Below are 18,567 nucleotides of genomic sequence, written 5' to 3' on the forward strand. Positions count from 1 at the left end.
GGGAGAGCACAGGGAGGGGTCCCTCCTCTGCAGGTTCCTGCACAGGAAAAACCTAGAGAAGGACTCTTCAATCTGGCAGACCCTACAGCTTCTGACGGAAATCATGCAATAAACATCTGATGGCCAGGAACAAGTTCTACAGCACGAATAACTGTTCAGGGGTAGAACACTCAGGCTTGTCTGGGAACTCCAGCGATCCAGCTTGGATAGCACACATCCGCACTTACAGACAACACTGGAAAGGTCAGCTGGAGCTAGACTATGAGAGGTCTTGAAGGCCGGGCCACAGGGCTTGGGACTTACTCTGCAGGCAGAGTCAGGAAGGTGGTCATGGAAGGTTTCTGAACAGGAGTGCAGCATCATCAAGGGGTGCGGGGTGTTTCACCCCAATAGCAACGTGGAGCTGGGCTGCAGGGAACAAGAGACCTGAGGCCTGGGGACGCATCGTGGGTAATTTCAGTAGCCCAGGCAGTGCCCTCCCACTCCGCCAACACCTTGGTAGCTAACATAGTGATCCGGCACCGAACAAGTCTAGATGCTCATTCCAGACAATACTGGAAGCCTAAGACATGTAAGCACTCAGTACACAATACCAATATTACAAAGATGAACACACACGGATTTTGACAGACACTACACTGGCATTTCCAGCGCCAGCTGTGCCTGCTTAGGAACAGCAATTCAAGACTTAGTGAACAAAAGGTCGTCTCCTCCACTACAAACCTAGCTGGGCCCGTCTGTTCTACACAAGCAAAGGGTCTCTAACTTCCTCTGAGAGACGGAGACACGGACAAAGGCAGTGCTCTCCTGCAACTGAGAGAAACCACGTCAGTGAAGGCAGACCCACTTTACAAGAGCTGGGGCCCAGCAACCGAAAGAGCTGAGCATCTTCGTGATGGGCAGCCGGCGAGGGCAGAGTCAGAGGGAAACACAGACTTTACTGTTGACATAAACTGAATGTGGACTCTTCCCTCTAACTTGGTCCTCTCACTGAAGACACTGCATCTTCCCGTGGACACCAGTCTGAAGAAATAACATGCCGGTGACTGCAGGACATGGGCGGGTGAGATCTGAGTTTATCACGAGCTCCCAGTTACCCACGAGGACTACTCTGCGGCAGGGGAACCTCTACTCAGCAAAGCCCCGTGTGTCTCTTTCCTAAGTGTTGGCCTTACTGTGTATCAAAACCTCAGGCTAATGTACAGCCTGGCACTCTGACCATGCCCAGCACCCAACTCTCACCGCTGGGGCTCCTGTCTCGCCATATAACAAACGTAAGGAGCGCCATATGATGTATATCATCAATAAGAGTCATAAGGGTAAATACGATTTTGTTCCTTCTTCAATCCCCAAATCAGGAATTGAAGGAGTGCCGCATAATGGGAAGGAAAAAGAAAAAGACGTGGAGGTTCTGTTTAGGGAATCGGTTCCACCTGAGGGCCCTGGCATCACCTGCCTTGTGACAAGCAGTGACCCCCCGTGCTCTGCAGACAGAGGGTCTCGGCATCACCCGCCTCCTTCTCGGTTTCTGACTCAGAAGCCTCATCTTCACCTTCGTCCTCGTCTGAGCTGGAGCTGCTGGATTCTTTGTTTTCATCCTCCATTTCTTGGGGCTTTGGTGTCTCCTCCTCATAGAGCATCTTCTCTTTGCTAAATTAAAGACGACAATTTGAGCGCAATTGGGAAAGGACACACCGTTTCCTACGCTCACTGGGGATCCGGTATGAGAAGGACAAGCCCATGAAGCTCTGTGCGGAAGCAGTAACAGAGGTGTATTCAAACCCTCCTTTACGTCCGTATTCTTCTGAATCCTGGGTTTTCTGCTGACTACGGGTTGGTACCGGATTTGAGAGTGTGATAGAAGATCCAGCAAGTTTGACACACAGGAACAGGGGGCTGTGCATCTTCATGATGAGTGAGCAGGTAAGTACTTTTTAATCATTTAACAAATGTTTCCTGAGTGCTTCTCACACGCCAGGGCCATGCCAGGCGACAGTATGGTGTAAACAGAACAGACACGGCCCCTGAGCTCAGACCTTCTAGGTAGGGAAGGAGTTGGGACTAAGAACCCTTCAGCCGGGAAAAAAGCAATGCACACGGTCTCCGTTAATTCACAAATTTAAAACACGCCCACCCACTCTCAGTGTCCCCCCCCCCCAAGTCAATGCCACTCACCTCCTTGCCCCTCAAACATTCCCACGTGTTTAAAGATCATTTGGCTACAAACACGGGGTCTCTTCACTGGATAAATTCTCAAGCTAAACGTGTCACACTCAGCAGGGCTCATCACATTTCTCAAACCCAAATATCTTACTTCTTAAAGAGTCTACCGTGCAACTTGCTGTTCAGGTCCGACTCAATGAGCTTATTCCGTGTCTCTTTTTCACTTCGAAGCTGGAAATTGAGAAAACAGAACAAAGGGAAGATGTTGACTATTGGTAAAAAATCAGCAGCCACGAGAAAAACTAAAATGGCCCCTGTTACCGGACCAACACCAAAGGGGGGGAGAGGACTGGGGAGAAGGGAGACACAATCAGCTGTGTGCTGCGTCTCCTTGGAAGATAATGACAGAGGAAGATTCTCATTCAATAAGAGGAAATCCACAGCGTTAGAGCTTCAATGAAAACTGCCCCATCAAATATCCAAACCCAATCGTCCCCAAAAGCCTAGGTGTAAAGGATAAAACGCCAGAAGTACCTCTGAAAGAACTCTTCATGATCCTATACTGAATTACGTTGGCAACGGTTCTAAAGAAGAAGCAGGTGCCAAATGGGAAATAAGCCCTTGGAAAAAACTGTCCGGTACTTGCTCTAGACAAAATGTACTTAAATGCCTGGACCCCAAAGTTATGCAGGGGACAAAGGCAGGCACCATTCCCAGTAGCATAGAAATGTTATTTAGTGAGGATATTACTCATGTACAAAGACCGAACCATGCTGGGTAAAGGATACACGAGAACTCTCTACTATTTCCACAACGTCTTTGTAAGCTTCAAAATTATTTCAGAATAAAAAATTTAAAAAGCAACAAACACCTAACCATACAAATGATCATCTTATATTAGGAAGGCTGCTGCTGCCCAGAAATCGATTCCAGCTGCTCATCAGAGGGGACAACTGAACCGCAAGCTGCGTCTGCGCTCTGGGTCTGCAGCTTTCCCAGCCAGCCCTGAAGAAATGAGCGTCTCCACTCCCCAGTCCAGACGGTGCTGAGCACAGGGGAGGGCAGGACAGCTGATCTGTCCCGTCACTGAACCACACGGGTCTTTCATTCAGAACTGCTCTCAGCTTCTCACATTCTCCTGAACTCGAGCTCATGTGCCCTGAGCCACAGCCCACGCAAAGGAAAACACAAGGAAAGCTAGTGATTTTTTTCTGTCCTACTCTGCTTAAACAGGAGATTCTCAAGGCCCTAATGTGACTGACTTTATCCTCCTCACCTAACTCCTCCTCTCTCTTTCAGGTAGAGTGTGACTCACTCCCTGTTCACTCGAGTATTGGCAGGGTTTTCCACCCTGCAGTCTGGACGAGGGTACCATGCTTACATGGTCCTCCTGTGCTGCACGAAGCAGAAGGGCACAGACAACCAAACCATCAAAGATCTAGAAGAAGAGGGAGAAGAGGACTGAATTTTGGATATTTGATGAACGGAATAAATATGAAGCACTGACCAAGCACTGTCCAATGCCAAATGTTTTCGTTTTTGTGGGTTTGTTTGCTTTTTAAGAAATATATCCCTCCCTGTAATCAATTTTCTTTCAACAAAGAAGTCCTTTCAGTCAGTAAGGAAAAGTTATGAGGTGTCCTCTACCCCTATTTGCAAAAACTTCTGACTTGAACACACCACGCTCATTTTCTAGAGCTCGAGGGTAACTAGAGTCGTCGTCGCCATCATGTTTGCCTTTCAGCTGCTTGAAGGCTCTAAGATAAGGAGGAGATAGCAAGCGAACTTTAGCAACAACAGTTTCTGGTATATTTTCTTCTAACAGACTCTGCGGATATTTCTGGAGGGAACCACTGCCATTGCTGGAATGCAGGGACGTCCAACTCCACTCTCAGCGGACAAACTACAGCTGGTGTGGCCTGTGGCGTCGACTGTCCCCCCAGACTCACCACGCTCTGCTTCTTCTGCAGCATCTCCAGGTGCTCCACGAGGCCCTCGTCAGCCACATCAAACGGTGTCTGGCCCTGGCAGAGAAAAGGGGCGCCATGACCAATTGGAAGCAGACGCAGCGATCACGGGACTTTATCAGAGAACTAGTGGATGTCCACTGTATGCCTCTGATTCCAGTGACAGCTGCTTCACTGACTAGTCTACTCGACACCGTGGTAATACCTTCATCTATCCCAGAGGAAACACAACAAGAAACGGCAAACCCTAAAATACAGGGCTTTATATTTTGTAAAGCTGTATGGAGGAAATCACCACATTATTTCTAATGTTTATTGCCTCTTGGCAAATGATCAACTGAAATCTCTACTTGTACCTATTCTAAAATGCTCTTGATTGCTATGATAAATTCAACAAAGGGCTCTTAGAAGCCTCAGAAGGAGGTCCAGGGCACGGGTGCACTAAAGACTAAGTCCCAGGAATCACCTCCCTTTAAGTGAGAGAAGGGTTGTCTCTTAGGAAACAGCGCAGTTAAGGACCCTAACCCATAATGTGAGAATGAACCCTGGGTCAGGAGAGATGGGAGGTAGATAAGAACATCTACGAAGTAAAACGCCATGTCTCTGGATTCCTAGAAAACCAGCAGATGTAGGGATAGAAGTTGCAGGACTTCTGTATCGCTTCAAGCGCGGCTGAAGAAGACTTTCAGCCAAACTGCAGGATCTCATCGTTACAACGTTTTTTAACAACTGGATGTGACTAGGGCTCAGCTATTAAGTCTTTGAATTAAAAGTAAAACCAAAGTATTTCACAGTTCACCACAGATAGTGGCCTTGGGCTTCCCCACTGCTCATTTCTGGTACGGGGAAAAATCTTTTTTTTTTTTTTCCTGTGTGTTTGCTTTAGGGGCTTCAGCATAAACAGACGCAGCAGAGCGGCTCAGTGGAGCTTGATGTTACAAAGCCAACGTGTCTGCGTGGATAACGGGGCGGGAAGAAGAACTACAGCTACCAGGGATGCCCAAGCCTGGACAGGAAGCCTGGTCACTTAGCAGGGACTTGAAGCCTTTTGTTCCCGAGCCCCGTTAGAGGGTGACGCTCACTAACCAGTTTGCTCCTGACGTCCATGTCACAGAGGGCTTCTGCCAGGATGGAGCACGCCTCCTTCACCCCCCAGTGTGCGGCGGCATGGAGCGGGGTCCAGCCGTCGCGGTCCTGGACATTGAGCTCATAGCCAGCCTGAGTCAAAAGTCTGAGGAGAAACCCCAAACCAGCCATTACGTGCTCGGTGGCAGAGCTCTGTGCCACACCAGCGGCCACCCAGCTGGCGTTTCAGGCCCTGCCCTGCGCCGCCACCCGGCCGCTACGGCCCAGCTCGGCGCCAGCTACTGCCTGAGAGCCGCCACGGGTAAGCTTCAACCACCCTCGGCCAGAGGCCGCGGTGCTCCGTGGCACACCCATGTCCCACCACGCAGGCACCTGAGGCCAGCCAGCGCCTAGCTCAGCTCCGTCAGGGGGTGCTGTCAGCTTTCCAGCGCAGGAAGCGGCTGTCGGACACCTGATTCTCTCACTCTCTCACTAGCTCTCTGGCTGGTCTTCCCCGGACACCACGCTCGCAACTCCGACTCCACGGGAGCATGTGCAGGGGCCGCTCGCTAACGCTAAGGCTACAGCCCAGCTGTGTGCGTGGAGGACAGCGTGACTCTTGAGGCCCTGGCGGCACCGGGCGGACGCAGGCGGCCTACATCGTGGGACTCCAGACGCCGTCCAAGAAACGAGCATGTGAACATGCTGCCAGGCAGAAAGGTGCACCGACACTCACCACACAGACTAGGAAGCTCGTACTGGGTGGAACACGAGGCAGTGAGAGCATCTGGTGACAAGACACATGCGGTGCCACCAGCAGCCCAGGTACTGGGCAAGCCCAGGAGCAGAGCCACACAAAGCGGGGAAGGATGTAAAGGGAAAGGGGAACAGGCAGAGAAGAGCCCAGATTCCTCGTGTACGTGTGACCATCCTACTCCAGCTGGACGCTGCACACTCGAGACCTGTGTCATTAATCTAACGAGTCAAAGAGGACCAAAAGGATGGCGAGTCTGCTCTGTGCTGTGTGTCACCAGAAGGGGAGGTGCCAGGGGTGCTAACGATGAACTGTGGAGCTGGAGGCGGCCATGCCAGGTCCCCTTAGGCCAGTCCAGCTCAACTCTGCCTCACATCAGACCCGTCAGGAGAAGCTAGAGGGTGGTGCGGCGGGAGGAGGGAGGGGAAGAGTACCAGCAAACACAGAAGGAGAGACTGCGCGGCCCAGGAGGGAAGCAGCAAAGAAACGCAGCACAGCTGAAGACCTAATCCATCCCGCGTCCAAACCAACTCCTCTTCTCCCGGTCTGTGCAGCCCAGACCACGTGCGTGGACGTTACCTGAGGACCTCATAGTAGCCCTTGGCGGCAGCCACGTGGAGGGCAGTGGCCCCTGAGCGCGCCTGCCTCACATCCTGTATTTTCCCGCTGTTGAGCCACTGGCGGGCGTCCTGCAGCATCTGCTGTTCCTCTGCCTTCCTCGACTGCTCGAGATCGACCCCTGCAGAAACCAGATCCAGAGAGCCAGCATCATCAAAGGTCCCTCAGATTCAAAACGCATCCTAAATACAACCACTAACGGCAGTTAGTCATCAAGCGGGGTCGTCTTCAGATTTATCTTCATTTAGAAGAGCCATGACATTTACAGACTCATCAGTAGTTTTATCAGGGTTAAATCACCAGGTTAAATAGTACTTGATGGCAGATCCATTAAGGGACCATACTTAACAGTGTTTTCAGTTTTAAGAACATAAAAACCAACGGGAATATTATTTTATATTATAGTATTTGTACAAAGTACACATTTCAAAGTCCTTTTACATGTTATACCATTTTAGCTTCCCCACAATCCTTTGAGGTAAATATAATAGATACTGCTATCCCCACTTAACAGATGAGGAAATAAACATACAAAGGTCACGTGCCTCACTCAAGGCCACAGAACACATCAGAGCTGTCACCAGAACGCTGATATCCTAGGTCCCCGTCTTCTCCTCTTTTCCACTCACTACACCTTAGGATTGGTATCAAAAATCTTAGTTTCAGGTATAATATACTTAAAAAAATTAACTACCTCTGAAGTTCATTCCCCTGTGTAGGGAAATACACGGACTGAAGCTATACGCCCCAGAGCCGAGGAGAGGTGATGCACAGTGAAACGTCCAAGGGAATGTGGATTTTGTTTCCCTTTAAAACATTATGGAGGAAATCCCAGGGTGCCTCCCTTTAGCCAACAACTCTCTAACCTCTGTGTCAGTGAAAAGGAGCTGGGGTGGGGTATTCCCTGTTGCATAAAATAATGACCTGTTCCTAGGACAAACACCCCCGCCCAAGGAGTCTCACACTCATTGGCAGGCTTTACCTGTGCATGGTCTGCTCCCCTCCCTCTCAGTTCTTGAATGGGACCCTGGGAACTACCTGAGGATTATCTGTCTGATTTGAGGAGATGGATGGGGGGAAGAGGTAACTGATTTATTTTATTTCTTCTTTTTTTTTTTTTTACAGCTTTATTGAGATTTAATTGACATATAACTTCGTATAAGTTAAAGGTGTACAACACCTATATACCGCATGATTACCACAGCAGTTATTAAATACCTCCATCACCTCACATAATTACCATTTCTTTTTTGTGGTGAGAACATTTAAGATCTCTTGGCAACTTTCCAGTATATAATACACTGTTGTTAACTATGGTCACCTGCTGTACATTAGATCCCCAGAACTTGTCCATCTTATAACTGGAAGTTGGTGCCCTTTGACCAACATCTCCCCCACTCCCCAGCCCTTGCAAACCCCCTCTCTGCTGTTTCTATGAGTTCTGCATTTTTAGATTCACATACCAGCAATATCATACAGTATCTGTCTTTCTCTGTCTGACTTATTTCACTTAGCATGATGCCCTCAAGGTCCATGCACGTTATCATATATAGCAGGACTTCCTTCTTTCTCGTGGCTGAATACTATTCTATTAGCTACAGTATAAATAGATATATATACACATACCACGTCTTCTTCATCCATTCATGCATACACTGACACTCAGGTTGTTTCCTATCTCAGCTACTGTGAATAATGCTGCATTGAACACGGGAGTGCAGATATCTCTTTGAAATTCTGATTTCATTTCCTTTGGATATACACTCAGAAGTGGAATTGCTGGATCATATGGTAGTTCTATTTTTAATTTTTTAAGGACCCTCCATACAGTTTTCCACAGTGGCTGCACCGATTTACATTCCCACCAGCAGTGTGGGAGGGCTCCCTTTTCTCCACACCCTCGCCAACACTTGTTATTTCTTGTCTTTTTTTTTTTGCAGTACATGGGCCTCTCACTGCTGTGGCCTCTCCCGTTGCGGAGCACAGGCTCCAGACGCGCAGGCTCAGTGGCCATGGCTCACGGGCCCAGCCGCTCCGCAGCATGTGGGATCCTCCCGGACCGGGGCACGAACCCGTGTCCCCTGCATCGGCAGGCGGACTCTCAACCACTGTGCCAGCAGGGAAGCCCTGTTTCTTGTCTTTTTGATAATAGCCATTCTAACAGGTGTGAGGTGATTGCTCAATAAGGTTTTGAGTTGGACTTCTCTGATGATTAGTGACGTTGAGCATCTTTTCATGTGCCTGTTGGCCATTAAATGTATGTCTTCTTTGGAAAAATTTCTATTCAGCTCTTCTGCTTTTTTAATTGGATTGTTTGGTTTTTTGCTATTGAGTTGTATGAGTTCCCTATATATTTTGGATATTGACCTCTTATCAGATATGTGACTTGCAAATATTTTCTCCCATTCCATAGGTTGCCTTTTCATTGTGTTGATTGTTCCTTTTGCTGTGCAGAAGTTTTTAGTTTGATGTAGAGCCACTTATTTATTTTTGCTTTTGTTCCTTGTGCTTTTGGTGTAATATCCAAAAAAATCATTGTCAAGACCAACGTCAAGAAGGTTTTCTCATAGGAGTTTCATAGTTTCAGAATTTGACTCCATTTTGAGTTAATTTTTGTGAGCATGAAAATAAGGGTCCAATGTCCTTCTTCTGCATGTGATTATCCAGTTTTCCCAACACCATTTATTGAAGAGACTATCTTTTTCCCATTGAGTCCTCCTGGCTCTCTTGTTCAAATATCAGTTGACCGTATATGTGAGGGCTTGTTTCTGGGCTCTGCAGTCTGTTCCATTGGTCTATGTGTCTACTTTTCTGCCAGTACCATACTGTTTTGATTACTATAGTCTGTAATCAGGAAATGTGATGCCTCCAGCTTTGCCTTCTTTCTTTGGCTATTCAGGGTCTTTTGTGATACCAAGTTTTAGGACTGTTTTTCTATTTCTGCAAAAAATGCCACAGGAATTTTGATAGAAATTGCATTGAATCTATATATGGCTTTGGGTTGTATGAATGTTTTAACCATATTAATTCTTCCAATCCATGAACATAGGATATCTTTCCATTTGTGTTTTCTTCAGTTTCTTTCATCAGAGTCTTACAGTTTTCAGCGTACAGATCTTTCACCTCCTTAAATTTATTCCTAAGTATTTTATTGTTTTTGATGCCATTGTAAATGGAAATGTATTTTTTACTTCTTTTTCAGATAGGTTGTCATTATTGTATAGAAACGCAACTGATCTCTGTATACTGATTTTGTATTCTACAACTTTACCAAATTTGTTGATTAATTCTAAGTGTTTTCTGTTTGAGTCTTTAGGATTTTCTATACATGAGATCGTATCATCTGTAAACAAAGACAACTTTACTCCTTGCTTTCTGATTTGAATGCCTTTTATTTCTTTTTCTTGCCTGGATAGGACTTCCAGTACTATGTCGAACAGGAGTGGTGAGAGTGGGCACCCTTGTCTTATTCCTGATCTTAGAGGAAAAGCTTTCAAACTTTCACCACTGAGTATAACGTTAACTGTGGGCTTGTCGTATGTGGCCTTTATTATGTTGAGGGACATGCCTCCTACAATCAGTTTGTTGAGAATTTTTATCACAAAAGGATGTTGTATTTTGTCAAATGCTTTTCCTGCATCTGTTGAGATGATCATATAATTTTTATCTTTCATTCTACTAATTGGTATATCACTTTTATAGATTTGCATATGTTGAGCCATCCTTGCATCCCAGGGGTAAATCCCATTTGATCATGGTGTGTGATCCTTTTATTGTGCTGCTAAATTCAGGTTGCTAATATTGTGTTGAGAATCTTTGCATCTATATTCATTGGGAATATTGGCCTAGAGTTTTCTTTTCCTGTAGTGTACCTATCTGGCTTTGTTATCAGGGTAATGCTGGTCTTGTAAAAAGAGTTTGAAAGTGTTCTTTCCATTTCAATTTTTGGGGAAGAGTTTGAGAAGGACTGGTATTAATTCTTCTTTAAATGTTTGGTAGTATTCACCAGGGAAACCATCTGGTCCTGGGTTTTTCTTGTTGTTTGATTACTGATTCAATCTCCTTATTTGTTATTGATCCATTCAGATTTTCTATTTCTTCCTGATTCAGTCTTGGTAAGTTGCACGTTTCTGAGGATTTACCCGTTTCTTCTAGGTTATCCAATTTGTTTGCACACAATTGTTCACAGTAATCTCTTATGATCCTGTGTATTCCTATGGTATCTGTTGTAATGTCTTCATTTCTCATTTTATTTATTTGAGTCTTCTTTCTTTTTCTTAGTCTAGCTAAAGGTTTGTCAATTTGTTTATTTTTTCAAAAAACATAAAAGCTCTTAGTTTCATTCATATTTTCTATTGTTTTTCTGGTCTCTTATTTCAATTATTTCTGCTCTGATCTTTGTCATTTTCTTCCTTCTGTGAATTTTGGGCTTAACTTGTCCTTCTTTTTCTAGTTCCTAGAGGTGTAAAGTTAGGTTATTTGAGATCTTTCTTTTTTCCTAAGGCATGCATTTATCACTATAAACTTCCCTCTTAGAACTGCTTTTGCTACCTCCCACAAGTTTTGGTAATGTTGTGTTTCATTTTCGTTTGTTTCAAGATATTTTTGGATTTTTCTTTTGGTTTCTTCTTTGACCCGCTGGTTGTTCAGTAGCATGCTGTTTAACCTCCACAGTCTGTGAATTTTCCAGTTTTCCTCCTGCTGTTGATTTCTAGTTTCATACCACTGTGGTCAGAAAATATACCTGGTATGATTTCAGTCTTCTTAAATTTGCCAAGACGTGTACTGTGGCCTGTCATATGACCTATTCTGGAGAATGTTCTGTGTGCCCTTGGCAAGGAGGTTTGTTCTGCTGTTGGATGGAATGTTCTGTATGTCTACTCGGTCCATTTGGTCTAAAGGATAGTTTAAGTCCAGCGTTTCTTTGTTGATTTTCTGCCTGGATGATCTATCCATTGTTGAAAGCAGGATACTATCATTGTATTATTGTCTATTTCCCCCTTCAGCTCTGTCAGTATCTGCTTAATATATTTAGGTGTTCCGATGCTGGGTGCACATGTATTGTATTCACAATTATTACATCCTCTCGATGAACTGAAAGGGGTATAACTGATCTGGAACAGACCAGAATTCCACACACAAAGAGTTAACAGTGCTGCAAAGGTAAGCATACATATGAATGCCTCTTCCAACAGAGTATACTCCTTAATGGAAGAGTCAGAAATTAAAATCAAAACTACTATTAAAAATCCAGTTTATTTTTAAGAAGTCACTTGTAAATTGTAACACCAATCTGAGGAGATAAGGCTGAGTGGCACTTGATGGTAAATTAGGCATAAAGTTCTTCATTTCAATATGACACAAAAACTATACACAGTATTCATACAAGTATTTTCTGCCCTAGAACATCATTATTTTAAGGCAGGGGTCAGCATACGTTCTATTTAGGGCCAGATATTAAATAAATGTTTTCAGCGTTGCAGGCCATTTGGTCTGTCACAGCTATTCAGCTCTGCTGTAGGAGTGCAAATGCAGCTTTGGATAACATGTGAGCAAACGGATATGGCCAGGACTGGCCCTGACTGTTCTAAAGCATCATGTCAGAAAAGGTCACTGGAGAGAAATCTTTTGGACTCAACTGCAGATTGTGGGTAAAGTGGTTTAACAGAAAGACTACACATCACTATAAACCATGTCCACAGAGTTTTGTGGTGGTTCTAGCAAACGCCCTAAGACCTGTCCTCCCTGCTAACTAACGAGTGTTATTTGCTACTTTTTTAACTAAAAGAACCCAAAGACCTCCAGTAGCAGAATCCTGACCTAGTCTCTGAAACGGATTCTTCTGAAAATATAAAATAAGTTCTTTCAGAGTTTATTCTTCTAAGTTAGCTTCCTTACCGTGACAAACTACCAAAATAATTTTCATGATTAGTATGGTTAAAGATCATTTCAGAGGTTGCAATAAATACCTCAACCGGCACCACTTTCAGCTCTCATCAAGAGAAAAGATGCAAAGTCATAAGCAGAATTTGGCCAGTACTCAAAGGGACACTGTATCTCATCCTTTCTTTAGACTTCACAGTGTGGAGCAAAGTCCACACCGTGTACACAGAGTAAGACACGCTCATGCCCCTCCTCAGTCTAACCTGCATCATCAAACAACAGTCAGGTCGCCTAACTGCACAATGGGTACACAGCCCCAGAATGGAAAAAACAAGGAAGGACTGGCCCTCCTTTTGGCATCTGGCCTATTCTTGTGTGAGTATTAAGAGGGTATGTGATGTGGGTAATGATGACTAACGCTGTGCGGGTAGACCCAACCTTCCTATCACACTACAGCGCACGGCCCTGCACAGCAGAGCCTCACCTACCCCCTAGCTTACCTTGCTTCTTCACTTGCTGCAGAAGAAGATCCTTCATGGCAGGCTCTTCTGCGAGGTCAGAGGGGACTTCCCCTTCACTGTTCACAACACCCACGCTGGCTCCATGGTTAATGAAATACCTGTGCAGACAAGATCCAGAATCAAGGTTCTCTCTCCAGTCTAACATCAGCTTACACTCCTATCCCTGGGGTTCAATGCAGAGCACGGCCTCTGTTCTGGAGTTTTTAATGTGGTCCCAGATAAGGTATTCCACTGTTAATTTCTAACTCCACTAGCCTTCAATAATTAGGATCAAAAGCTTCCCTATTTCTTGGTAAGAACAATGCCTACAAGCGGGATTTCCTTCACACTCATGTTCCTAACCCCCACCCTCTCATTCCCAGTGGACAGCAAGAGACTCTCTAAATATCACAAGGAAGACATGCAGCCCTAAAGCTCACCCACCATCCCTGGGGTCCAAACACAGGCTCCCAAAAGGACTTACTACACCTGTAATATTGAGAATGAGAGTTCCCAGAAGACACGTAAAGAAGTAATTCTCACAGAAACTTTCCCAATGCCACATTAAGAGTATATTAAGTAGTGTTGGGGCACGAAAACAGAAAAATAAAGGACGAATTAAAATTTTCATCAATCTGCCTAAATTACGCCTTCATAGAACTCTCCCTTCAACCAGCCAGGTAGATGAAATCTACACTCTAAGAAGAAACTAAATTACTGAGGAAACAAATTGTTCTATTCTAAATGATTAAATTCTATATTGAAATATAATACTTGATCCTAAAGAAGAAAGGTCTGACAATTTTAATACCTTACATAGATCCTTTTTGATTTTCAAAGTACTTTCACGTAAAATTATATAATGAGTCTTAAACAATTTTATGAAGTAGGCAAGGTGGGTACTATTAGGGGGCAAATGGCAGAGGTTATGCCCCAGTCTTTTGAATTCAAGTCTAGTTCACCTTGGCACTAAATCAAGTTACTTTTGGGCCAGTGAGAATCCCAATTATGCTGGGAGCTCTATCAAATATAAGTATTTAAAGGAGAAAGAAAAACTGTTTAAATTAAACTTCAACGAATCAACAATTCAGTAAGCATGTACTGGTCCCCTCCTGCGTTTAAAGGTACCACATTTTAGACACTGTAGAAGATCTTAAGAGGATAATCAACGCATGGCCACTGTATTCAAGGAGGCAGAGGAGAATCAACAAAGATTACATCAAGACCACGTTTTTGCTTTCTCATTGCCTAGTACCTAGTATAAATAGAGCTTCAATAAATGTTTTTAACTTACAGATTGATTCCACATATATGAACTCATCTCATTTTCAGCTTTCTCCATCTTTCCCTCACAGACTCAGACAGAAACAAACTCTTTCTCCTCCAAGGCTAACCTGCTCCACGTGTTTTCTTAATTGTACTGAGGCCCAGTCCTCTGTCCATCTGTTGCCCCTCATTTCCCTAATCAAGAGCTCCTCTCTTTTGGTTTCTCCCCTTCAGGACAAAGAGGATGTTCAACTACACCTCCCCAACCCTGAAAAATCAAAATGCAAGTAATATACACAGTAAGCACTCGATAAATGCTTTCTGGATGGAACTGTACCCTCTGCTCCAATCAAACTCGATGCCTCACTGAACCCAGACACACCCCACTGTCGCCCGGTCTCTCCCACAGATTGAGTAGTTTCTCCCAACTGATGAAACACCCTCCCCTTCTCCTTTCCCTGCTAGAAACGTTTCATATCTTTCAAGGTCCACTGAAAATGCCTTTGCCTGTTCTCACCAACCACACATTCCCTCTCCTTCCGTGAACTCAGTCCTCCCCAGCACTAAGTCCGCGCTCCTGTCGTGACACACGCGGGTCTCGATGCAGCTGCCCCACCAGGCTGGAAGCTACTTCAGGGCAACAGCTGTGCCCTTCTCATGGCTATCACTGCCATGAGGTCTGACGTGCTCTTTCCTCTCTTGGCAACCCACAAATACTACGTGAAATAAATAAAACATCTTAGCCACTCTGCTCTGACACCCATTCCATTCTTTACTGGATCAGGCACAATGTCACTTGGGCATACAGGCCCCTGCTTTTCCCTTTTCCGACAAGTTCTTAGACCCATGATCAGGAAGACTCATTTCTAGAAAGTAATCTGGTTCAGAAAGAGATTCTTCTTAGGTAAGGCTACCTTCCTAAACCATTTTAAGGGTGAGAAGGAAACAGGAAAAACCTCTCTAGCTTCACACTTTTACCTGAACAAGAATCCATACCAACCTATGAGGTACGATTTTTTAATTTATTATTATTTTTTTATCTTTGGCCGCACCATGCAGCGTGTGGGATCTTAGTTCCCTGACCAGGGATCAAACCTGGGTCCCCAGGGGCTTCCCTGGTGGCTCAGTGGTTGGGGGTCCACCTGCCGATGCAGGGGACACGGGTTCGTGCCCCGGTCCGGGAAGATCCCACATGCCGCGGAGCGGCTGGGCCCGTGAGCCATGGCCGCTGAGCCCGCACGTCCGGAGCCTGTGCTCCGCAACGGGAGAGGCCACAACAGCGAGAGGCCCGCGTACCGCCAAAAAAAAGATACAAAAAGAAAAATGACAAAATGATCAAATGCTAATCGTATCTGAAACACTGTTCAGAGGCCCTGAGGTGAGCCAACCAAAATGAGTAGCATAAGCAACGGGGTTCTTTCGTTGTCCAGAAAATGCTGCTGCACAGATGAGCATGTAAAGATGGTCAAGTGGATACCGTCTAAGGGTGACGCACAGCAGGAGGTAAGGAGGGCCGTTCCCACCACCCCACCACAAAGGGGGTCTGGTCCAGCTCATCTTTCCTGGCCAGACTTTCATGTCTGACTAGTAATCACCTGTATGGAAACAGTAACTCTCATCAATTCATTTCACTCAAGGTAATATTTATTTGGGCAAGAGACACTTAAATTGTGAACTTATTTCCAAAGGAACTATGTTCATCCACAAAGATGAGATAAAGAAACCACCGTGAAAAAGCATTTACAATCATCCTCTGTACTCAGTTTCACAAAAGGAAGAAAAAAGAGCCTCCGTGGATCACGCCAACACGAGGGGCCCTAATTCCAAGCGTGAGCTCTGCCTGTTACCTTCCAATGGAGAAAAGTGAAATCCTTGAATTGATGAGATTTGATAGCTCAAAATCACAAACAAGCCACCTGAACAAATAATCAAATATCAATGATGAGGGACTAACATGTTCTATAAATGTTTCTTAGATACAGTTTTCAAGTGAAAATGGAAACCTGTGAGGAAGCCACCTTAACTCCTCAGCATCGGAACGTTGGTGAATGGGTTAGGCTGAGAATCAGAGCCCTCCCGTGAGACCCTGCGAAGGGGCAGCCCGGCGAGAGGAGGCGACTGATTCACGGAACCAGAACGGAGACAGGATAAAACCGCGCTGCTGACTCCTGCTGGCGGTGGGGCCAGTCCAGCCACCCGCTTTTTAGAACAAGAAGCCCAGTCAACACCAGTGCTTCGGCCTGATCTTTCTCTGCCTCTGACCCTGCCGTTGTCTGACTTCCCCCACTGGGCACCCTCCCCCAGGACACCCGGGCAAAGTAGTTTCTGTGGGAGGCCATTCCCAGGCCTCTGCAGAGCTGTTTGCTGAACAGATGAAATGTAACGGAGCTCTAATCCTACTGAAAGTGGCCTTAAGACAAGCAACTGCATCTTCAGAGGACCACAGCATATCATGATTTTATTTAGAGAACTTGCCTTAGCAATCTACACTTACTCTCATGTAGAATACACTCAATTGCCTCATTTTAAAGATGTTTTAAGTGCCAACGTCTCTTTCTATTTAAAAATAACCTCCCTGACCACTCCTTCATTCAACAGACATCTACTTAGTGCCCCTTCCAGCCCAGACACTATGTGGTTGGGATTCTTCTGCCCAGGGAGGGGCCCCGGCTGTGCTGGAGGCTGGTCTCAATGAGGGGAGGGCTGGGCTGGGGGTGGGGGGGTGTGCGTGCCCCTCCCACCCTTCCTTTGCTCGGCGCTTGTCTCTCACTCTTCTGCTATTACCTACGTGAATTCTGTGACCAGCAGCCAGGCATTCTCCACCTTCATTTGTATTAAGCATTGCTTTTTTTAAAAAAAAAAACAATAAAACAGGTTTACAAAAAAGTCCAGAAAAATTCTCCAGGCCTGCCCACGTGTCCAGCTATAGTTGCTCAAAAAGTCAACCCAGGGCTTCCCTGGTGGCGCAGTGGTTGAGAGTCCGCCTGCCGATGCAGGGGACGCGGGTACGTACCCCAGTCCGGGAAGATCCCACATGCCGCAGAGCGGCTGCGCCCGTGAGCCATGGCCACTGAGCCTGCGCGTCCGGAGCCTGAGCTCCGCAACGGGAGAGGCCACGGCAGTGAGAGGCCCGCGTACCGCAAAAAAAAAAAAAAGTCAACCCAGACAGTGCAACAGACAGAAGCCACCTCTGCATATCCCAACAAATATGAATTACCTGAAAATAGAAGCAAACACAAAATTTCAACTAAAAAAACTACAGATTTAGCAGCTATGTAAAACACAGCATCAATTATTCCTTAAAAATAATTCAATCTCCTGCTTTTATAATTTGCGGTAAAGAGAAATTACTACTATTTATGAAATTCAAATCCTTCAGAGTGGAAGAGGAACGAAGGCCGTCCCACAAGCGCCCCACCAGCACAGACACTCACTCCGCGATGTTGAGGTGGCCACAGGACGCTGCTGCGTGGAGGGGCGTCCAGCCCTCGCTGTCCTGCTGGTTCACACTGGCTCCGTTCTCCACCAGAAACTTCACCATGTCCACATTTTCATCAATACAAGCCTGAAAAGAAAAGTCCATCCATTTACTCAGCAAGTGCTTACTGAGTTCTACACCACGCCAGACGCTGCTCTGGGCACGGACAATGCAGCAGCGCTGATGAAACACTAATTTCCATTTCTTGCATCCTGACGCAAGTGTCCAGAGCGTGACTTCTCAGCTTTGTGATCTTATGCAAATCCCTGAATTCTTCCCATGCCTCAGTATCTCAGCTGTGAAACAGGCATAATGATATTTAATCTTACTTAGTGTGCTGTTAGGGTTAAACGAGGAAAGTGACTTCTAAAACTATAAATGGGTGAGCTGTTTCATCATTATAAAAAAAAGAGGGAATGTTAGGAACCACTAATTTGCCCATGAATTTTAAAGGAAAACAGTCACATAGGATCAAATGCAACTTTCTCAGTGGGAAGTTGCAGTTTATCTTCTAGGGTTGCTAAACTATCCCCACTTTGGTGAGAAAGGGTGCAGTGATCCTTCAAACAGAAGAAATGTATTTTCTTTTCACCTATCTTCTGAATAGCCGCAGACAATATGGCAAAGTATGTTTGCAGTTGTGATTGGCTGGGCATCCTTAGCTGCCCAACTCACAGCAACAATGAGAAGGCAGAGAGGCTTTCTGCATAAAGCCTTCCGGCCTACCAGAAGCCCAAAAGGAACAGTCACAAACAGCAGCGAGGCCTGCCAAGACCCAAAGGCCATCTAGACTATCGACAGAGTAAAAGGAGGCAAAAAGCCCACACCGGTAAGAGTGACCATCATCAAGGCTGCGGTGGATCCAAAACAGCT

General features: G+C 45.6%; 1 protein-coding gene across 28 annotated transcripts in view; it reads right to left on the reverse strand.

Annotated features, from left to right (window-relative positions):
- PPP1R12B (protein phosphatase 1 regulatory subunit 12B) overlaps window positions 1–18,567 on the reverse strand; it is a 211,001-nt gene that overhangs the window by 143,112 nt on the left and 49,322 nt on the right. For 23 of the 28 annotated variants that reach the window (XM_033843065.2, XM_033843002.2, XM_073797947.1 and 20 more), the window contains exons 2-8: window positions 17,651–17,781; window positions 12,951–13,069; window positions 6,529–6,688; window positions 5,217–5,361; window positions 4,113–4,187; window positions 2,315–2,394; window positions 1,457–1,650 (exon numbers count right to left, since the gene is read on the reverse strand). In XM_033843065.2, coding sequence (XP_033698956.1) covers window positions 1,457–1,650; window positions 2,315–2,394; window positions 4,113–4,187; window positions 5,217–5,361; window positions 6,529–6,688; window positions 12,951–13,069; window positions 17,651–17,781 — 904 coding nt within the window. The other 5 variants (XM_019945574.3, XM_073798270.1, XM_033843250.2 and 2 more) reach the window with 5 other exon arrangements.

Source organism: Tursiops truncatus, chromosome 1 (genome assembly GCF_011762595.2).
Source record: "Tursiops truncatus isolate mTurTru1 chromosome 1, mTurTru1.mat.Y, whole genome shotgun sequence".
Lineage (NCBI taxonomy): Eukaryota > Metazoa > Chordata > Mammalia > Artiodactyla > Delphinidae > Tursiops > Tursiops truncatus.